General features: G+C 44.5%; 1 protein-coding gene across 6 annotated transcripts in view; it reads left to right on the forward strand.

Moving 5' to 3' along the window:
• jph3a (junctophilin 3a) overlaps positions 1–5,061 on the forward strand; it is a 45,063-nt gene extending 40,002 nt beyond the window's left edge. For 4 of the 6 annotated variants that reach the window (XM_061815784.1, XM_061815779.1, XM_061815781.1 and 1 more), the window contains 2 exons: positions 1,091–2,280; positions 3,393–5,061. In XM_061815784.1, the coding sequence (XP_061671768.1) occupies positions 1,091–2,280; positions 3,393–3,473 (1,271 nt within the window). In that variant the 3' untranslated portion in view covers positions 3,474–5,061. The remainder of the gene's footprint in view (positions 1–1,090; positions 2,281–3,392) is intronic. The other 2 variants (XM_061815782.1, XM_061815783.1) reach the window with 2 other exon arrangements.
• The last annotated feature ends 18,932 nt before the right edge of the window (positions 5,062–23,993 follow it).

Consider the following 23,993-nt stretch of genomic DNA (forward strand, 5'->3'; position numbering starts at 1 on the left):
GGTCAGGTGGGGCCGTGGTGTGAACAAGAGGTGGTTGAAGGTCATGCGCTGTTGCGACAAGAGCAAGAGGCAGGTGGGGGTCCGGCGCCACCACAACAAGACCAAGAAGCAGCTGGGGGTCAGGCCCCGCCGCGACATAACAGTATCATCCACAATGAACTGGCAACTGACAATGCAAAACACAAGGCATATTATATACCTGGCCTAATTAGCATCAATGAGGTGCAGGTGAGGAGCTGCTCCCAGAGGCACCTACGCACAGGGCAGTGACCTGGTCATTCCCCTCACACTGTATGAGTATGTTTAGTCTTGTCGTTGTAGTATGTAGGGTAATAGAATTGCACTGTATCATGCAGGGTGGCACGGTGAATAGCTTGTAAAGCCTTGGCCTCACAGTTCTGAGATCCCAGGTTCAATCCCAGACCCGCCTGTGTGGAGTTTTCATGTTCTCACCCGTGCCTGCATGGGTTTTCTCCGGGCACTCCAGTTTCCTCCCACATCCCGAAAACATGCAACATTAATTGGGCACTCTAAATTGCCCCTAAGTGTGATTGTGAGTGCGACTGTTGTCTGTCTCCATGTGCCCCGCGATTGGGTGGTGACCAGTTTGAGGTGTACCCCGCCTCCTGCCTGTTCACACCTGGGAAAGTCTCCAGGACTCCCCGTGACCCTTGTGAGGACAAGTGGCTAAGAAAATGGATGGATGGATGGATGGATGGATGGATCAGGCAGTTTCCTCTTGTCTACCTCAAAGAAGGCAATCCAAACAAATATACAATCAAGCCTCACTATAATACAAGTTGTACACCACTGCAAGTAACAACAAAATTGCTAATTAATGTGCCAATTAATACTAAATATTATTATCTAATGTTAGACATACTATAGCTCTGTCATTACCTGTTTTAAGATTGTATATGTGTATCTAAGGATCAAGTTCAAAATGAAAATCAATGGTAACTTTGAGTACCTGTACAAAATTTAATTTGTTGATTTTATTTTGTAACGCAGCATACTATTAGGCTAATGAATTTACTGTGGGTTTCTTTCAGATCACTTCATTGGTGTTATAATATAACTGTTTTGCTAGGGCTCGGATGTCAGGACCTCCAGCATCAGAATGCTAAGGACAAAGACCACGAGATCATCTCCACTGGAACAGATAGTCCTGAGCTGTGTACTCCGGACACGACACCGCCTGATCTCAGCCCACCCAATCATCTCCATCGTCCCAGAAATGCTTGCTTCATGAGACAAAGTGCCGTGGATGATCAAGGCAGGTCAGAAATCCAGGTGCTGAGAGAGTCACGTGGTGTGGAACTGCTGAAAGGGGGTGCTAATGACTGGGCAGATGACATATACCCAGATCAAGGATGTAGCAGCCGCTCAACAACACCCTCTTTATTAGAAGAACAGGAGGGACAAATTAATGGCCATGATCAAGTCCCTTTGTTCAACCACAAGCTACATGAAAGATTGTCTAACCACATGGTCTGGGAGGACAATTCTTCCCACAGAGCATGGGAGCAATCTGTGTCCAACCAAAAGTCCTCCAAGCATGCCTCTAATCACAAGTCAAGGGAATACACATCATCCATTCACAAAACATGGGATCATTCTTCTACCAACCACAACGCCTGTCAGCACGCCTCTTCTAAGTATAGACAGGTACAAAGTTTATCCAATCACAATGCCTTGGAACATAACATGACCAATCACAAGACCTCTGAGCATGGTTCCTCCAATCACAAGTCCCAAGATTATATCTCCTCCAACCACAACCCCAATGACCATGTTGCCTCTAGTTACAACTTTGAAGACCCTGTCTTCACCAGTCACATTCTAAAGCAGCACAATCCCTCCAACCACAAGGTTAGTGAGCATGCTGCATCTGACCAAAGGCAGGATGACCTCGACGAGGGTTGGACTGGAGAAAATAACATTAGGTGGAGTCTCACCCACTCTTGCCTCACAGAGCGGGATGAGGAAAGAATGAATGAATACACAGTAGACATGATGCTTCAGTGTCAGGAATCGCAGGTATCCTGGAGGTTGGCCCAGGAATCACCAGCCCCTCAAAACAACAGGCTGCGATACCGAGGCTTGAGGCCAGTCAGAGAAGGATCCGTGGACTCTGTCCAAATGCTGGACAATTTAAGTGTGGGAACAGAGCTTGAGAACTGGCCACTACATAGGGACCTCACACTCTCCCCACCACTTCAGTCTCAGCCCATCGTTCTGGAACAGGAAGGAGAGCTTCTCACCCTCAAATCAAACTCAGTAAGTCCAGTACTGTCTTTGGTTAGAAATTTTAGAATTACAAACATTTCTTCACACCACAGGAGAGACATGCAATATAATCATCAACAATGCTTAAGTAAATGCATGGGTCATTTTCATATAATTTGATAAAAACCTATGACGTAAATGAAAAAAAATTCAAACTTTAGCCATTCATCGTAAAGACAGTCCTAATTAGAAGAGCAAATGGTGGTGGCCAAATGTAACACATTTCTTTTCATTACAGTGAAGATAAAAACACTTAACGGTAAAAAAATAGCACTATAAAAAAATCATGTACATTGCAAACGTGCTGCCTTTCTTTTCGGATACGAGTCCAAATATGATCCTAACTAAACATTAAAACCATTACACTTTTGTCTTTATATAATTGTAGTCTTGGTAAAGACATTCAATAGTTCTGACGCTTTCACAAATTAATCATTGAATATGTATGTATGTCTGTATTTATGTAGTATTAATGAATTAATTTATTTGTCTATTTATTTATTTGCTATCTTCTATTGTGTAACTACAAAATGGCGGCCTCATCAAGACATTGCAGTTCACAGATCCCTGTGTTGCATTGCAACAACAATGAGTAACAAATAAGGACAGTTTATAAAACAAAGCGGAACTCTCACTAAAATGTATTTTTGTTAGTTTTCATGGAATAGGAAATACTTGTATAAGCAAATATTTTATTTTATTATTAATTACTTACTATAATGCTTTCCTAAGCCATAGGACAAAAATTCTATGTCAAAAATGTAATTAGTATCTTCAGAAAACATCGATCATCACAATTGTGAATCTTCATTTCTGCCAACTAAAGATAAAAGACATTTTCACTTTAAAAGTTAAATAAATAAATCGTTAGAATATTTATTTCTAAGAAATAATTACGACCTATTGATGTTAAACTGCCACTACTTTAAATGCTCTGATGAGTAAAATTAAGTGATTTTCCAAAGGAAATTCAGTGCACTATTTCGCTATTGTTATTGATCAATATTAAATATATATGAAGACAACCCGCATACACCTTTTTGTATTAGCATTCTTCAAAGAAAACTGGACTAATCTCTTGTTTTCACACTCCCATCTTCTAGGGCTCCAGCTCCATTCTGGTGGTTATGGTCATCTTACTCAATATCGGAATAGCCATTCTTTTTATTCATTTCTTTATTTAAACTAAAACAGGTACAATCTACAAAGAGCTTTTGATCGCTACAGTATATTATTACTTATTGTGATGGACATTCTGCTTATTCTCATAGAGTCCACAGCCTGAATGATGGACACAGAACCTTAGTGAAGAGCTCCATCATTACGGTTTCTGCCTGCATGCCATTCCTTTAACCTCTTATTTTGACCTTGCAACCATTAAAAGATGACTCAAATAAAACTCACTATAATGTGAAGAGCGCAACTTAACCTGAATGTGGCATTTTTGGACACAAATGCATGAGTGTCCATTGCATACTGTTGCTTGAACTGTCACAGGGTGATTGGGTCCATTTTCCACCACTCAAGGAAAAGAAAAATTAAGCAGGTTATCATGTACATTACAAACCAATAATGCCAAACTTCCACTACTTTCTGCACTGCACATAAAAACAAACATTTTGTCTTTCAGCTTTTTCTGATCTTGGTCTAATTTATTAATGTTATACCCATACTGGCACTATGCGCTCCAAACAGAATTTTGCTGCCAGAGTAGATCCATTTAAAGGGCTAGGGCGTTTTTTTATTTATTGATTTCTTTCATTTATTCTAAACCCACTTGAAACCTTTGCAGGAGGCTATGTGGGGTGTTGAAATTGTCAATCCCTTTAACATTACTATTCTGTCTTCATTTGGTTGGGCTCCAACTTAGAAATCACTTCTCAGTGCACTTGTTTGAGGTCGCCACACTCAACACAACTAAATCTTTGGATCCAGGGGGGGAAAAAAAATCATTCATGTATGATTTGTGGACTTTTTTTTAGGTCACCAACATATTGCAAGGTGCACATTTAAGCTCAAGCAACTTTTTTGGCAGAAATAATTTTTTATCTCAGCACTCCTTGTACATCAGCAAACATTCAATACAAATAACTGCTGACAAACTAAGAAGAATTCAACATTGTCTGTTTGTACAGCCTCCAGACTATGTTATGACCACTAATTATATTACAATATGCGTATGTGTCATTATTATTATTGTTATTCTAATTTGACATATTTTGTGAGCCAGAGAGAATGCAGAGTGCCTCATATTTATTTGGTTACCCTGTCAAAAAATGTCCCCTTAAACTGCGAGAAAACAAGATGATGCCAGGCTAAGAGGAAACAAATAACCTTCAACACAACTCACACACTTCCCACTTAACCAGCAATGGCATGCACTGTTTTGACTTTGTCTCTTCATTACCCTTTGCTCACAATGGGAAGGTGGGATTTCTACAGCGTCATTTCTTGTCACTTTTTGGGCCAGTTGAGGTTTTTTCCGCATGTTTGTTAAGCCTGCTTAATCTGGTGTCAATTTGTAAAGGCTCTCCTTGTTGTCTATTTCATCAAGTAACAATAGGCTACACGAGACATGGAGAGCAGTGTAAAATAAACGCTAGCTTTTAACTCTCAGTGGAATATGAAATGTCCTTAGTTTATGAATGACATGAAAACAAACTCGACTATTATATGTTTTATATTTCTCACCCAGTGGCATCATTATGTTGTGAAACTATTGCATGCCTGAGCATGCTCTTTCTTACTCTTTGGTTTATGAAGTTGTTAATGTGGAGAAAATAAAAAAAAATTGAAATATTAAGTCTGTCATGACTCATGATTACTGCAAATTGAAACTTGTTTAGTAAAAGCTAATGACGGAGATGAGGAGAATATAGTACAGGAATATGAAGCCACATGTGAAAATACTTGTACATGCACACAGTAATGTATTATGAACTCATGACTCTTCACTGGATCCCCCACATTAAGCCAGTGTTTTTCAAAAAGTGGGGCGTCATGACCAGGGGGCGGATTGATTCAGCTGTAGAGCATTGGCCTCACAGTTCGGAGGACTAGGGTTCAAATCTCGGTCCCGCCTGTGTGTAGTTTTTTGCATGTTCTCCCCGTGGCTCCGTGGATTTTCCCGGGCATTCCGGTTTCCTCCCACATCCCAAAAACATGCATTAAATGGACACTCTAAATTGGCCCTGGCGGCACGGTGCTCAGCTGGTAAAGCATTGGGCTTACAGTTCTGAGGACCCGGGTTCGATGTTGGCCCCACCTGTGTGGAGTTTGGCAAGGCTTAAGTACATGGCATGATTAGCAATAATAAGGTGCAGGTGGGGAGCTGCTTCCGGAGGCGGTCCGTGCACAGAATCAGCTTTATTGGCCATGTGTGTAAAAACACACAAGGAATTTTTCTCCGACAGTCTATGCTGCCCTGATACGACATTCAGAACAAAGAAAAAGAAAGCAACAACAACAAAAAACAAAAGACATTTCTGTTTATATAGATCATGCATGTGACGTCACCGTTTTCACAGCGCCATATTGCTGGTCAAACAAAGCTGCTCGGCAGTGTGGGAGCCATTGAACTGGAGCAGATTTTTCACCATGCCCGAGACCTGTTGTGCTGCTGGTTGTCACAATAGACGAGACGGTTCTTCACATATATCATTCAATGGAATACCATCTTAAAAGACAAGAAAAGATCAATAGATTTCGGCAATTAAACGGGATGGATTGTGCCCAACAAAATACACACGCCTATGCAGCGATCATTTCATTTCAGGTAGGAATTATTCCTCTTAATCTGAAATTATGAAGAAGTATTTATAATGCCAAATTGACTCATTTGAGAACAATGCGTATTTAAAAAATGTTAATAAAATGTCTGTCACAGAGAGGTTTACAGAGGTAAGCATATGTTAGCAATACGCATCTCTGAATGGAGGAGTCAACTCCCTGTCCTAAATTTTTTTTTCTAATCATAGTTAATGAACGCAAATTAGTCTAAAACCAGGGGTCATTTATTTAAATATTGGTATTTGTATTGAAAAAAATCTGAGTGGGTCCATCATATGTGGGATTTATTCTAGATTGAGAACAGATCCAGCAATGAAGTATTTGTATGCGTTACAGACTTTTATGCGCTTTCAAACTCTTCTGTGTTAATCTCGAAGATTTATTCACCGGATGCATGTGTATATCCAGTTGTCCAAGACAAGCAGAAGCGGATTAACAGTCAAATTTTTTATCAGTGAAAACATTCGAAAACTTCGGCATTAAATATGGATCCTCTATGCCAAGGGTCAATAATTTTTCCACGTACCTTTGTTTATTATTACCTAAATGTTTAATGGTATCGGACAAAACTCTGGGTGTCGTGCTATAAGACATTTTAATTTCGTCTCAACAATGCTTTGTTTGACCAGCAATATGACGACGTAAACAAAAATCACGTGATTTTATGACGTAGATGCACAATCTCTATTGGAACTATTCCTTATAAGAGTCATGCAAGATGTAAAATCTTCTTCATTTAGAACAGGTAAAATATGAGTGTGTCGACGTCCCAAGCTTGTAAAGAGTGCCTTTATGCGTTCGCAGTTCCTGTTATTGACCAGTGCAATGACAATTGTGCAAAGGAAGTAGTTTTAAGTGACGAATTGTGCGATAGTTTACAAAATATATTACTCATACTGATACTGAGTGGACCAGCAGGATTAAGTGAGTGTCCCAGCACGAGGCAGAAAATAGTAAGTTCGCTGATCAAGTTTTCAATACTTGCCAGTTTTGACTTGCATTAATCTGTAGCGCTTTCTCGACAGAAGGAGCTGGAAGAGCTGGTGGTCAGGATGTGGAGGGTCCGAAAGGATCCTGCCTGCTCTGGACCTAGTTCGCGTTGTGTGCAAGTTTTCAATTGTGGGTGGAATGGTGCCGACAATCTGTTCAGCGGTTTTGATTGTCCGTTGCAGTCAAAGTTTGTCTTTTTTTTTGTGGTGGTCCCAAACCAGACTATGATGGGGATACACACTACTGATTGGATGACCGCTGTGTAGAACTGTCTCAGCAGAGACCAGATTCCATTGGAAAGGTTCATGCACTTAACAACAAAGCTCCTGGATGGAGTCCAGCATTCAGGGGTTCGAGTCTCCAGGTGCAAGTTCAATATGCAAGGGTGTAGCATATGTTAGCATTGAACAAAACATTTTTAGGTGGTACTGTGGAACAGCTGTAGCCCTCCCACATCCTAAAAACATGCACTGTTTGGAGGAGACTCTAAATTGCTCCTAGGCGTGATTGTGAGAGTGACTGTTGTCTGTCTCCATGTTCCCTGCAATTGCCTGGCAAGCAGTTCAGCGTGTACTCTGCCACCTGCTCGATGACAGGTGGGATTGGCTCTAACACTCCCATGACCCTCATGAGAATAAGTGGCTCAGAAAATTGATGGATGGATGGATAATTTATTTGGGAAGTCAATTTAACAGAGTTGGACGTTTGCATTCAACTTCTGGCTTCATCTGATTTGTGTTTTAGCAATAAAAATAAAATGTCCTTCCTCTCGAAGGGCACCACTTACATTTATAATGTATAACACTTGGGAAAAGGGGACGACACAACCTTTTATCAGTCTCAGACTCATAAAGGCTGCCAGATTTTGGAGATACAAGTTCTTGATGTAAGCAGTTGTACTAATCACTTCAAGACACACAAACGACGACAAGCAGTGAAATTTTGTATGGAATTTAATGTAATCTACAAGAACACCCAACTACAATCTAAAAAAATAAATAAACCCCATTCCAATGAAGTTGGGGCATTGAGTTAAATGATTAAATACATTAAAACAATGGAATGATTTTCAAATTATGTTCAGCCAATGGTCAATTGAATACAGTACAAAGACAAGATATTTAATGTTCAAACTGATTAACTCTATTGTTTTAAGCAAATAATCATGAACATTGAATTTTATGGCTGCAACATTTTCCCGTTTAAAGTGTGTCTGCAGTTCCCAACCGGATCAACATGCCCTCCAGCAGTGCACCGCCACTGTCTCCGCCTCTTGGTCTGGTGTATATGCCTCTGGCCATTTTGTGAAATAGTCCATCACACACAACACATACTTAGTCTACTCCATGGGTGCCCAAACCCCTTGCTGCTAAACCGGTGTATGGGACTGGTCCTGGGGTTCCTCACTAGGTCCACACGCATCGCAGCTCCAGCAGAAATCCTCCACTCCTCGCCTGTGCTGACCCTAGTAGAACCCTTGGCACAGTCGACTGAGGGTCTTTGTGCTCCCAAAGTGCCCTGAGCCGATGCCCCCATGACATGCTCTCAACACAGCATCTCTGAGGGACCTGGGCACCACCACCTGCCACCTTTCTTCTCTGGTGGCTGGCTGCTTCCATGTATGTTTCATTACACTATCACTCATGCGTAATGCTATAAACCAGGGGTGCTCATTGCAATCATGAGTCTTGGTCGATCGCAGAGCCGTGTGTCAAAAAACAAAAAGAGATGTCAGCCAATGTTCCCTCTAAACTGTGCGCGTGTGCAATTGTGCACCGCTGATGCAGTCTCTTCGCAGATATTCTGTGTTCCACACACACACAAAAAAAATCTAAAGCAAATTGAAAGTATAACATACAGCTATTCAGATATTGGCATTTTGCAATGTGGTTCAATGAGTGATGTCTGACTGTTACATCCAATGGCACAATTCACATACGTACGGTAAAAAATGAAAAGAAGAAGCCACTGGTTTCTTTTAGGCAGCACACAGAACTTTCTCTAACAATGACTACTGCTCCGCCACACTCTTTTTCCTAGTTTACCTTACACCTGCCCCTCCCCTTGCACCTCCGCTCTTAAAGACGTACACTCATAATTACTAATGTTCCAGTACTTATGCAGCCCATAAATGTATTTTATAATGACAGCATCCACCAACGCTGCTTTAGTTAGCAACACAGTCTGGGCAACGTAGAGCAAAGATGAGTTAGACATGCCGCTTATGTTTACATTCAATGTTAATGGAGGAAGTAAAAAATAAATGCTGTTGTTTTAAGATGCAATGACTGTCAGAGTATGTGAATAATCAAAGAAAAAGTGGTTAAACTGGATGAGATTTTCTCTTTTCTGAGTGGGAAAGGTCTGGTCTGAAGCCAAAGTAGAAAGTGCAGGATGAGATGGTGTGTAATTTTAAAATTCCACCTTGGCACAGCCTGATTCAGGATGAAAGCACAGACAATACAGTGCACCAAAAGCTAATTCTGTATTTTAAATATAGGAGGCAACATAACATTAACCTGAACACACAAACACCCCTCACCCCGATGAACCATGCTGAAGTTGAAAGACTACAACTCCTCAAACCATTGTGCTACCAGTCCTTCCAGTTCCTTGAAAGACTTCAACCACTGTAGCGCAGCTTGGTCTGTCCTATTTGTAAAAAGCACACGATACAGGTAGTATCGGAAATGCCGTGCGATCAATACAACTGCCAACAGTTCATGTCTAGTCACGCAGTAGCGCCTTCGCTCTTTTTGAAGCTGTGGCCAAATTAGGCCACCACACATTCACCTTTTGACCTCCCCAGCTGTGACAGAATGGGTTCCATGCCTAGATTGCTTCCATCTGTGTCCAACACAAAGGGTAGGGCTGGATCTGGGGAGACGAGGACAGGGGCGTTCATGAGGGCTCTCTTGAGGTTGGTAAATGCCTCCTGGCAGTTCCCAAACCATACAAAAGGCTGATTGTTCTGGAGGAGACAGAAACATGGAGCGCCAACACAAGAAAATCCCTTCCCAAACCTCCAACAATAACAGGCTTTTCCCAAGAAGTTTTGTGTCTGGTCCTTTAGGACTGGCCAGTCTCAAATTGCTCAGTGCTTCCCCTTGTCACAGTGTTGCTTTGCCACTATAGTCTTGTTACATCTTGTTCACGTTTCCAAGTTTTGCTCATCACCCAGGTTGATGCAGTTCTTTTCCCAGATGGAGCGGATCGCCTCTGTCCGATACTCCGTTGACAGACTTTGGGAATGCACCACTGCTATGGGAGGACCGGATGGTGCTACCCCCCACTCAGCGGTGGGTATCACAGGCTGAGCAAACTCTGCCCATCCAGCCAATGGTGGTTGTAGAGTTTGTTGTTCCACTTCACCAGTTGGACCGGCCATGTTTGGGTGAGAGGACTCTGCCCATTCTACTGGCAAATGTCGAGGGGTCGATAACGCTGCCTCCTCTCTGCGGCTACTCCCCCTCCAGTTGTACAGACCCCGTGGCGATGGATGATATAGCAGTAGTCTGTTGCGAGGGGACAGTCAGCTTGACACACCGGCCGCTTGGAAGAATGAGCACCCTGGCTCCCATGTCCACTCCACATTTTGTGGCTTTCAAGAAGTCCCGTCCCAGTATGCATGGGTCACTTACATCAGCCACCCAAACTGAGAAGGAAATCGATAGGTCCCCTTGGACAAAAACAAATTTCTGCTTCCCTTCCATCAGGGATGTCTCACCAGTCACAAAGTACTTTTCTGACTGGTGATCTTCAGCTCCGCCCCCCTTAGCTACAGTTGCCATGCCCCACAATCTTCCAAAATGCCGACTGAACATAATAGGTTTGAACTGGGTCCTCTATCACATATTTCATATAATATTGGGGTATGTATTTTGCCAAATACGTCGGACTTCTCCAACAGAGTCCTACAGAGAGGTCTCAACTATTCCATGCAAGAATATGTACAATGAATTAAGATTTTGGACGGAGCAGGACGCAATGTCAGAGTTACACCGGAACGTTGGCGATCGATGCAAAAAAGTTTGACGCCTCACAAACTTCATATTGAAATCCAACAGGATAAAATAGTGGAATCGTAATGCGCTTGTAAAGCAGGGTGAGTACTTTTTACTTGGAAAGATCACAAGTAATATCATTGTAGTCTTTATAAGTGAGTGGATGTATTCATTTGACTTGGCTCGTAATGGAACCTGGTGCTATGTCTTAAAGGTCCGATGTGATATAAATAGGTAAATAGACATTTCTCTTGCATGACATTGTGCATTTATGTATCGCGAACCCGACTCGTCGGCATAAAACATGACACACTTCATTCAGCAGGTCAGTGATACACTAACAAAGTGAAAGTTGTTCTCCTGCAATGTATAAAGCACTGATAATAATTCAATCAAACTCAGAGAAGATATTTCTCCCTCACTTACCTTTGAACATGCAGCCTTATGTTTGTTGATATTTTTCACACTGAGTTGTACATGAGGTCTTCCGCAAACTTTAATCCATCAGAGACACTTTGCCAACTGTGTTTTAGGCTTTGGAAAATTAATCAACCGAGTGCATTGTAACCTAGGATATCTTTCGTCAGAATTGCATGTTCTCCAAGCACATCTGAGGACCATTTTCTTCCTAACATTAACTTTTCAAAACGCACGCTACCGTCAAACAGTGTTGTTTGTGGGACATGGCTGTGGGAGGGGCGGGACAAGCCAGGGGTTAAGATAAGGCGGCTATCTGATTGGCTTTTATTATATGAGTGATTGACATGTCGGAAAGGTCCATTCTCAACCTTTTGCAGGGTCTTTCCAGAACGGTGCCGACTGGTACAACAACATCAGGTTGCACAATTGTGGCTGAAGATCCAGAGTCCATCAAATGTACATGAAATGTTCCCGATCTGCACTGGAACATGGCAAGGGTCCCCCACTTCCGTCCAACCCACTGTAGCAACAGCTTCATCATGGGTGTGTGGATCCCCACTCACAGTGTTGTGCAGGAGAGGATGACCACGGCCATGTATTGTGAGATTTTGGAGAATAACCTCTTTCCCTGAGTCAGAGCATTGAAGATGGGTCGTGGCCGGGTCTTTCAACATGAAAATGACCCGAAGCACACAGCCAGGAAAACCAAGGAGTGGCTCCGTAAGAAGCATATCAAGGTTCTGGCGTGGCCTAGCCAGTCTCCAGACCCAAACCCAATAGAAAATCTTTGGAGGGAGCTGAAACTCCATGTTTCTCCGCGACAGCCCAGAAACCTGTCTGATCTAGAGAAGACCTGTGTGGAGGAAAGGACCAAAATCTCTCCTGCAGTATGTTAAAACCTGGTGAACAACTACAGGAAATGTTTGACCTCTGTAATTGCAAACAAAGGGGACCAAATATTAAAATTGGTTTTCTCCGGTGTTCAAATATATTTGCAGCTATATCACACAAATAAATTGATAGAAAAAAAATCATACATTGTGATTTTCTGGATTTTTCTTTTTAGATTATCTCTCTCACAGTGGACATTCACCTATGATGAAAATTTCAGACCCCTCCATGATTTCTAAGCGGGAGAACTTGCAATACAGGAGGGTGTTCAAATACTTATTTTCTTCACCGTACGTGTGTGAATGGGAGGGGTGAAGGGGGAAGAGTGAGACTCCAGGAGATAGCGAGGGTGGACGACTTCAAATGCTTGGCGTCAAAAATCCAGAGCAATGGTGAGTATGGTAAGGTATTGAATTGAATTGAACAGAACACATCCAAGCAGGTTAGAACAGCTGGCACAAAGTCTTTGGTGTGTTATGTGAGGGAAGAGTCTCTTCTACAACGAAGGGCAAAGTTTATAAAACAGTGGTGAGGCCAGCCCTAATGTACGGATTAGAGACGGTGGCACTGAAGAGACAGCAGGAAGCAGAGGTGGAGGTGGCAGAAGATGTTGAGGTTCTCTCTCGGAGTGAGCAGGTTGGATCGGATAAGAAATGAGCACATCATAGAGACAGCCAAAGCAACATGTTTTGGAGACAAGGTTCAAGAGAGCAGACTTCAATGGTTTGGACATGTCCAGAGGTGGGAGAGTGAGTATATTGGTAGAAGGGTGCTGAGGATGGAGCTGCCAGGCAAAAGAGAGAGAGGAAGACCAAAGAGAAGCTTGATGAATTCTGTGAATTATGAATGGGGAAGACATGAGGGCAGTTGGTGTTAGAGAGGAATATGCAGGAGATTAGATGGAAAAAGATGACACGCTGTGGCGACCCCCAACGGGACAATCCGAAAGGAAAAGAATGAAAGCATGTTGACTCAGTAAAAGTTATTGCCTCCCAACATGCCAGTGCTCAGTAACTTCATTTTGTTTTACCCCAAGTTTGCTCATCTTGACCTTGTTGATCAAATATTGTCACTGTCAGCAAATTTCAACTAATTTTAACATATTCTGTTTCCTTTACTTCTGACAATCTACACAATTGTGGAATGAAGTGTATGGAATACAGTACATTAAAAATGATAAATTATTATTTTGTGGTATTTACATAATTCACCTGCGGGACCTTGAATTGGGTTGTGGGGTTCCACACGGAATGTTTTGTTTGTTACACTTCCAGTGTTAGAGAAAGTAGAATGTTCCCGCCGTAATGCGTTAGTCTGCCATTAAAACGAGGTTTGCTCCTGTGTTCGACACTCTGGCTCCGACACTTTTCTTCGGCGCTACACTGGTGACCCCAATGTCAGTCCCGGCGTTTCCGAGACTGAACCGGACATGGCAACCGCCATCCTCAAATTGCTGGAGTTTTGGGAGACGTCCGTGGCAGCGCGGTTGGCACGGACGGAGGCTCAATTCACGCTACACGGGATCTCGGATGATACCGTGCGCTTACCACATTGTCTCAGGCCTCGGGAGCTCAACGGCGGCCAGAGCAGTGAGTTTCATCACATCTCCCCCGGGCCGAGATAAATATGCTGGGCCCAAGGCTCACCTCCTCAAGGTTTTCAAGCTTTCACGGCCAGAGCATGCCCGGCATCTTTTGGCTATTAATGGACTGAGGGACTGCAAACCTTCCGAACTCATGGAAATGACTCTAAACCTGCTAGGCCCGGAGGAGCCCAACTTCCTTTTCATGGACTGTTTCTCAGGCACATGCCACCACATGTTCAGACAGCGCAGAGACTCGCCCCCGTGCACAGGGGTGCCATCCAGCAGGGGCCCCATCGCCACAGACGGCCGTGCTGTCACAGGCTTGTGCTACTTCCACGCCCGTTTTGGCGCGAAAGCGAAGAGGTGCTGCGCCCCTTGCAACTACGATGTGGCAGGAAACACCAAAGTCTGCGCTCCGTAGCGGCCGTGAGCTTGGGCATGAAGAACTGGCTGCTATCCGTCAAGGACACCCTTTCCAGGCGCAAATTCCTTTCCGACACCGGCGCCCAGAAGACGGTCCTGACTGCCTGATGAGGCCTCTGGTGGGACTCAGAGGCCACCCCGACTGTCCGCTAATGGATCCCCTATCCGCTCTAATGGTATAAAGACTGTGGACTTGTGTTTCAGGGGTCAGCGCTTCACATGGAACTTTGTAACTGCCGATGTCTTGTTCCCTCTCCTCGGCGCTGATTTATTTTTTGTGCCCGTGGGCTGCTGGTGGACGTTAAGAAGGGCCGTCTGGTGGATGCACTGACTTTCTCCACGGTCGCCTGCGTCCGCAATGAGGCGACTTATGGCGGTCTCCAGTTCACTCTCAGATGGTACCAAGTATCAGCTCCTCCTTGGTGAGTTCCCTGGCTTGACACAGCCCACTTTCTCCTCTGCCGCAACTAAACATGGGGTCGAGCACCACATCGACCCCAAGGGCCCCCCCCCCCGATTCATGCTAGAGCCCGACGGCTCGACCCCGAGAAGCTAGCAGTCGCTAACTCGGAGTTTGTATAGTCCGTGGGCCTTGCCGCTACACCTCGTCCCTAAACCAAGTGGCGGGTGGCGCCTGTGTGGTGACTACCGCCGCCTTAATGCCGCCACTACACCCGACCGCTACCCTGTTCCACAAATTCAGGACTTCTCTGCCCACCTGGTGGGAAAAATCCTGTTCTCCAAGGTCGACCTGGTGAGCGATTATCACCAGGTCCCAATGCACCCCTGAGACGTTCCCAAGACAGCTGTAATCACACCGTTTGGCCTGTTAGAGTTTCTGAGGATGCCGTTTGGTCTCAAAAACACGGCCCAATCTTTCCAAAGGTTCATGGATTCGGTACTCAGAGACATGCCCTTTGTGTTTGTTTATTTGGACGACATCCTTGTCACCAGCTCCTCGGAGGAAGAACATCTGATGCACCTCCGAGACCTCTACGCGAGACTCGAGCAGCATGGCCTGATCATCAACCTGGCGAAGTGTGTTTTCGGGGTGCACTCCATGCAGTTCCTCGGGCACCTCATCGACAAGAGCAGTGCCAACCCCCTTCCAGCAAAGGTGGAGGCCTTCTCCGCTTTTCCCCGATCTCGCTCGGCTCGGGGGCTCCGGGAGTTTCTGGGGATGGTGACTTTCTATCATCGGTTCACACACCGGGCGGCCCACAACATGCACCCACTGTATGAGGCTCTTAAGGGCAAGGCCCCAACCAGGACATTGTACGGACGGCCGAGATGGTGGAGGTAATCGCTGTTGGTGACTCAGGCGTCAGGTTGTTGTGCGACCTCTCGACTGGCCAGCCTCAGCCGCTGGTCCCTGCGAACCGGCGGCGGGCTGTTTTCGAGGCGGTCCACAACCTCTGCGACCCCGGCAGGAAACCGTCCGTGAGACTGGTGGCCCAGGCGTTTGTGTGGCACGGGCTTAAGAAGGATGTGCAGGCCTGGATCGATTCGTGTGTGGCCTGTCAGCATGCTAAGGTGCATTGCCACACAAAAGCTCCCTTAGAGCCCTTCGCTGTCCCCGAGAGGAGGTTCGACCACGTCAATGTCGACTTGGTAGGTCCACTTCCTCCCTCACACGGTTTCACCTACTTGCTCACCATGGCGGACAGGACAACCCGCTTGCCCGAAGCCGTTCCCTCTCCTCGACGATGTCCTTGGACGTAGCCCGGGCGTTCATTGGCACGTGGGTTGCACACTTTGAGACCCCGTGGTCCTCAGTTTCCCTCCGAACTCTGGAACGCAGTCGCTGAGAGTTTGTGGGTCAAGTTGCACTGCACTACCGCCGTGACCCCAGGGGAATGGTCCCTGCAAGCAGTACCACAGCTCCATGAACTGTGCGCTGGCTTGACGGACGGCAACTGGTTGGATAAGCTCCCGTGGGTCATGCTCGGCCTCAGGTGCACCCCCAAGGAGGACCTGATGTTCTCGTCCGCTGAGCTCGTCTATGGCCAGCCACTGCGGGTCCCCGGCGAATTCATCCCAGACACCACGGCACCTTGGTCTGCAGCCATGCAACAGTCCTCCCTGCAGGAGGCCGCCAAAGGGTTCGCGCCGGTTCCCACGTCACAACATGCTTGCCCGCTGCCCCGTTGCCTGCGCTCAGCGGATTTTGTGTTCATACGACATGACACCCACCACGGACCCCTCCGCCCCTAATATGACAGCCCGTTCAAGGTCTTAGAGCACGGGGATAAGAGCCTGCTCATGGACATTGGTGGGAGACCCGAGACCGTTTCCGTGAACAGGGTCAAGATCAACTGGACATTGCCTAGCCTTTGGGGTTGGCCCTCCCTCCGCACCGGGGTCCTTCCGCTTTGCCCTGCGCCCCTGCACCTGCCAGGGCGCCCTCGACACCGCCAGGGCCGTTGTCCCTTGACTCAATGGACAGTGCGGCCCCACCCCCCTCGGCCCCTGCAGTGCACACCCGCCGGGGTTGGGTTGTCGTCCCTCCATGGCATGGGGATTTTGACTATGGGTGAATTCTGGGGGGGGCTTGTGTTTACATAATTCACCTGTGGGACCTCGAGTTGGGTTGTGGGGTTCCGCACGGACTGTTTTGTTTGGTACACTACCGGTGTTAGAGGAAGTACAGACATCCCGCTGTAATGCGTTAGTCTGTTGATGTCTGCCATTAAAACGAGGTTTGCTCCTGTGTTCGACACTCCGCTTCCAACTCCTTTTCTTCGGTGCTACAATTTATCTTTTTATCACTTTTCGTCTCCCAAGTGTTATGACTATTTCTTCAAAGCATTGATAGAGGCATAAGGACTGTTTTTTTTTTATGTGAATCAACTCTTGTGAATATGTAAGCCGTTACATGTTATATATTTGTAAATAAGCATGAGAGCAAGCAAATGATTGTATTGTAAGACTGAATAACCTTTTAATTGCTGAGTGACATCTCTGTCTATATCTGAAATTGAAAATTAGGTATTATATTTCAACTCTATGCTTCCATATCATGTTGGAGACTCTGCATTACATTTTTTGGCTTTTGTTTTTAGACAGCATGTTTTAAGTCAATAACTAAGAACGCCCAATCTCGTCAGATCTCAGAACCTAAGCGGGTTTGGCCCTGGATAGTACTTGGACGGGAGACCACCTGGGTATACAGGGTGCGTAAGCTTCTCTCCCTGGCTAAAATGTAGAGTGATTGTACCGGGAAGGGCATCCGTTGTACAGCAATGCCACACAACTATGCATTCAACTGAGGTGACTCGCTGTGGCGACCCCTAAACGGACAAGCTGAAAGGAAAAGAAGAAGAATACTGATCACAAGCATTGACGGTTTCTAAACATGTATCCTATTAATGATCAACTTAAGTCTTTGGCGTAGTCCATTTTCATCCATCTTCATTTTGCACTCAACTGAACGCTCCGGATGAGATCTTCCTCAACATCCCTTCCTCGAATAGATGCTTAGCAGTTGCAGCCTCAGCTCCACCACAGACCACGTTACATCCAAACATGCTTTCCAATAATTTAACACCCTCATCTATTTCATCCACGTGTATCACATTGCCTCTTGTTTACCCTTCACCACCTCTACCTTTTCCCTACATTGCATTGCAATTTATTCCTTTCACCTTTTCTCAGTCCTTTCACTGTCCCACTTGCTAATCTCTGTCCTTGTATGACTTCCTGTATTTTGGGGTTCCATCACCAGGCTTCCTTCTCCCCTTTCCTCCCAGAAGAGACACCAAGTAGTCCTGCCTGTCTCTCTGATCACCTTGGCTAGTAGTCCAGTCTTCTGGGAGCTCCTCCAGTTCATCTAGAGCCTATCTCACCCCTACCCGGAAGGCCGCATGGCATTTTTCATTTCTCATGGTTCTCTGCTCTACCTTTGTCTTCTTAATTTTCCTACCCACCACCAGAGTCGTCCTTCACACCACCATTCTGTGTTGTCGAGGTACACTCTCCCCTACGACTACTTTACAGTCAGTAACCTTCAAATTACATTGTCTGCACAGAATATAATGCACCTGCGTGCTTCTACCTACGCTCTTGTAGGTCACTCTATGTTCCTGCCTCTTCTGGAAATAAGTGTTCACCACTGCCAATTCCATTCTTTTTGCGAAGATCACCACCATCTGGTCCTCAAAGTTCCTTTGCTGAATGCCGTACTTATTCATCACATCTTCATCACCCCTGTTTCCTTCGCCAACATGTCCATTTAAATCTGCACCAATAACAATTCTCTCTCTCTCTGGGATGCTCAGGACAACTTCGTCTAGTTCCTTCCAAAATTTCTCTTTCAACTCAAGGTCACATCCTACTTGTGGGGCATAGCCACTAATCACATTATTCATAACACCCTCAATTTCACATTTCAGCCTCATCACTCGATCTGATATTCTTTTCACCTCCAAGTCATTATCAGCCAGGTCTTCCTTTAAAATAACCCCTACTGCATTTCTCTTCCCATCAACTCCATGGTAAAAGAATTTAAACACTGCTCCTAAGCTTCTAGTCTTACTCCCTTTCCACTAGCTCTCTTGGATCCACAATACATCAACCTTTCTCCTCATCATGTCAACTAACTCCTGAGCTTTTCCTGTCATAGTCCCAACATTCAAAGTCCCTACACACAATTGTAGGGACTGTGCATGCCTCTTTACATACTACTTTAATCTATGTTAAAGTTTAAGTCAGATAAAAGCTATCAAATAAACACAGTCAGCACGTAAGGTATACAAATCACATATTACCTGTGTGAAAATATAATGGATATGACAATTCAAAGGATATGTGGATGTAAGGGATTAGATAAAGTTGTTAGGGCGTTAGGCTAAACTTGGGCTGAGCAGCTTCTACGCGAACGATACGGCTTGCATTTGGGTACGACTTGTTAAATTTCCTATCAGTCCTCACGTCCCTCGTTGTACCCGTTGTTTAGGTCGTACACGTTATGAATTTAAACACGTTTGATGCTTCTTCACCGGCACTGTTTGATCGCAAATGCTACTCGTTGTTAGCCAGCTAAGCTAGGGCGATCTGGGCCTTATAGGCACGTTTAAATTGGTATCGATAATTAAGTAAATACTCACGGTCCTCATAGTAAACGAAACATAGGTTTTGCAGGTCGTGTAAGTACTCACTTTTGCATGTTTACCTCCTCAGCAGATATTTGATTACATATGTTGCTTGATTTTCCCGAGCTAGGCTAAGCCGCGCACCTTCAACACGAATGCAAGCCGCTCCGATTTGGGTACCAAAATTATACAACTGATGATTAATACGGCGTCTCAGACGAACACTCTTATTTGGAGAGAAAGACAACCTTTTTGACATCTGAAATTAAGATGTTAGGCTATATAGGTAGAGCCATCCATTTTCTGAGCCGCTTATCCTCACGAGGGTCACATGAGTCTTGGAGCCTGTTATATTTTCAATTTGCACTGGATTTTTTTTTTTTGCGTGCAACGCAGAATATCTGCGAAGAGACTGCAACAGTGGTGCACAATTGCGCCCGAGTGCAGTTTCGAGGGAACATTGTTACACAATGAGCACTCCTGTTGTTGATCAAATGCACTCACTGTTAGCAAAGTTAAACTTGACCAACATACATTGTTTACTTATGGAAGAGTACTGCTCTCTCTCTCTCTCACACACACACACACACACACACACACCACACACACACAAAATACATCGTGCAGGACAGCAAAAAACAGGTACCTGCACAGAGGTTTGAATTTTTTATGCAACTCATGTTTACATTGAAGTGAAAATGTTAATGGATTTGTTAAATCAAACTCTTATCATGCATGCATTCCTCTCTCCAAACATCCACGCACCCAACCCAGTCATCTCAACATTTTAGGCCTTAAACCAATGGTTGTATCGTAGGAGAAGCAGCTTCTCAAACTTGAGGTCAGAGAGTCTGTTCCTCTTTGGTGTGAAGACCACCTTCCCCACACTTGACATGCACATTTTTACCTTTCATCTCAATGAAGTTAAAGTAGTGTCTGAATCTCCATTTGGGAAATGCCGTCTTCTCACTGAAGTCTGAGTCTTCCTCATTTGCCATCTCTCGCTATGCGCTATAAACACGTGCCACTACGGTTGCGCGCTATACACCCGCCCACCTAATTTCTCTGATTGGCTGTAGACGTAACCTTAATATACCTTAGCCAATCATCATTGCTAAGATGATTATCTCAACCTCCCCTCCTTTGTCACTCTGCAACACTCACACACACACACAAGACACGCACTTGCGCCTGAGTCCTATGTCTGATTGTGGGCAGTCGGATGACAGCTTATATGTTTTTCATTGGGCTGGTTCAGTAACGTGCAGTAATGGATGTTGATAACGGTAATTTTTCATTATATTATTATATACAGTCGGCATTATACTGACAGTCAGAGTAATTAGTTAGATTACCTGTTATTGAAAAGAGTAACGACGTTAGTAACACCATTTATTTAAACTCTGTTATTCCCATCACTGTTGACCAATGAGAACATGAGTAAGTTAGTCCCATGAGCTGATTGGTTGTGTATCAAATGCTCACCCAGCAACTTCCCTTGTCCCACCCATTTTTTTGTTTTGCCTGTTGACTCATCCACGCTGCTGACCTTCTCGCATAAGTACTATATCTTAGTGTTGTGTTTGTGAGAACTTTTTTTTTAAAAAGTGATGAAAAATTTTTGATCATGTAGTTATAATACCACCTCAGTGTTGTGCCCCAGCAAAAGCTTCCTCCATGGTGCCCAAAAAGTGGTAACTCTTCGGGAACCTTTCTCTTTTAGGGATCTAGCGGGAGGAATGGAGTCCTATTTGGGAGGACTTTTATCCCATTTGGGACCCAGCAGGAGGAATCAACCACCGTGTGCAGCAAATGGCACGGGCACTGTGGCACCTACTGGGATGTCCTCCAGTGCTCCTTCTTGGTCCCTGCATTGTGATTGACCCCCTTGAGGATGAAGCTTTTTGGCCAGCAAAGGCTGGTTTGAAATTTTTCAAAAAAGATACAGCCTCAACAATGTGCCTCTGTATGGTGCCGCTCGTCATTACTTGGAAGAAGAGTTTTCTAACCTCATCAGTGAGGGATGGCGGCAGCAAGTTTTTTTTAACATGGATGAAACAGGCCTTTTTTGGAAAAGGACGCCTATGTATACTTCAAGGATGGTGTTTACAATCATCTTGTGAAAATGCTGCAGGTGAGTGAACTTAATGCCTCTGCGAGCCTTTCCTCTGCCATCAACACAACCAAGCCTCTTTGCCTCTCTCAGAAGGAAACTTTTAGAGAGAGATAGAAAGAGACACACAGTGTGATGAGACTGCGCAGGGGTGTGGAGCAGTAAGTGAGAAGGGATAGAAACACAGCGCGAACAGTTGCTAGTGTGTACAGTTTACAAGTTTAGCAAGGACGACCGGGGAAGAACGGTGTTTAAGAGAGGACACATTGAATCTGAGTACTTAAATGACCTGATAAAGCCTTCCAAGCAGCAAACTGGTGCTTCGTACCATTATTGCTCCCGCTACCTAGGCGTCTCCCCTGTTTCCAACCATGGTCAGGCAACTGTTGCAGGAAAGATTAACAAAGGTTTATAATTAAAGATAAGTAACTATACGTGCACTGGTGTAATCTTAGTCTAAAATATATAAAATATAAATACTGTTTACATATTTTAATCATTCTGGTACACAGGTGTGTGAGAAAGAGAGAGAGTGAGTGACTTTCTGTGCAAAGAGCACAGGGATTACCGGTACTCTCTCATTACTGGCGACAACACAAAATTGGAAGACCTTTCTGACAATGATGATGTGGTCCTAGAGCAGGCATGTCAAACTCAGCTTGGCTCTGGATCCAGACTCTCTGTTTTCCTGTTTGCTGGATCAGTAAAAGAATGTCAACATTGTTTTTCAGGACTATGTTTTATCATCCAGCCTACATATTAAAATCATTGATGACAATGGACCTTTTCAAAGCATAACACATTTATTCACAAACAATGGAAAAAATGCTGAATAGATGGATAGAATACTTTGAGAAGTTGATGAATGAAGAAAATTAGAGAGAAGGAAGAGTAGAAGAGGCAAGTGTGAAGGACCAGGAAGTGGCAATGATTAGCAGGGGGTAAGTTCGTAACGCACTACAAATGATGAAAAATGGAAAGGCAGTTGGTCCTGATGACACACCAGTGGGGGTATGGAAGCAATTTGGAGAGGTGGCTGTGGAGTTTTTGACCAACTTATTCAACAGAATACTAGCGGGTGAAAAGATGGCTGAAGAATGGAGGGAAAGTGTGCTCGTTCCCATTTTTTAGAACAAAGGGGACTTGCAGAGCTGCGGCAACTATAGAGGAATAAAGTTGATGAGCCACACAATTAAGTTATGGGAAAGAGTAGTGGAGGGTAGACTCAGGTCAGAAGTCAGTATCTGCGAGTAACAATATGGTTTCATGCCTAGAAAAAGTACAACAGATGCATTATTTGCCTCAAAATATGCTCGTGAAAAAGTACAAAGAAGGTCAGAAGGAGCTACATTGTGTCTTCCTGGATCTAGAGAAAGCCCAAGACAGAGTACCAAGAGAGGAACTCTGGTACTGCATGCGGAAGTCTGGTGTGGCAGAGAAATATGTTACAATAGTACAGGACATGTATGAGGGTAGCAGAACATTGGTGAGGTGTGCCGTAGGCATAAGAGAAGAATTTAAGGTGGAAGTGGGATGACATCAGGGATCATCTCTGAACCCCTTCCTGTCTGCTGTAGTAATGGATAGGCTGACAGATGAGGTTAGACTGGAATCCCCTTGGACCATGATGTTCGCAGATGATATTGTGATATGCAGTGAAAGTAGGGAGCAGGTGGAGGAACAATTACAAAGGTAGAGGCATGCACTGGAAAGGAGAGGAATGAAGATTAGCTGAAGTAAAACAGAATATTTATGAATGCGTGAATGAGAAAGGTGGAGGGGGAAGAGTGAGGCTACGGGGACAAGAGATAGCGAGGGTGGTCGACTTCAAATACTTGGGGGATCAACAATCCAGAGAAATTGTGAGTGTTGTAAGGAAGTGAAGAAACAGGTCCAAGCAGGTTGGAACAGCTCTGCTCGGATGAAGGGCAAAGTTTATAAAACAGTGGTGAGGCTGTACGGATTTGAGATGGTGGCACTGAAGAAACAATAGGAAGCAGAACTGGAGGTGGCAGAAATAAAGATGTTGAGGTTCTCGCTCGGAGTGAGCAGGTTGGATTGGATTAGAAATGAGCTCATTAGAGTGATAGCCAAAGTTGGATGTTTTGGAAACAAGGTTCGAGAGACCAGACTTCGATGGTTTGGCCATGTCCAGAGGCGAGAGAGTGAATATATTGGTTGAAGGGTGCTGAGGATGGAGCTTCCTGGCAAAAGAGCGAGACGAAGACCAAACAGAAGGTTGATGGATGTTGTGAGGGAAGACTTGAGGGCAGTTGGTGTGAGAGAGGAAAATGCATTGAACCATTGATGGATGGTTGGGTAATATGAACAATACATTATTTTTCCTCAACTTTAAGTGTATGTCATAAATTTTACTCAAAAGTCAATTATGAGAAAGT

The sequence above is a fragment of the Syngnathoides biaculeatus genome, chromosome 3 (assembly GCF_019802595.1).
Source record: "Syngnathoides biaculeatus isolate LvHL_M chromosome 3, ASM1980259v1, whole genome shotgun sequence".
NCBI lineage: Eukaryota > Metazoa > Chordata > Actinopteri > Syngnathiformes > Syngnathidae > Syngnathoides > Syngnathoides biaculeatus.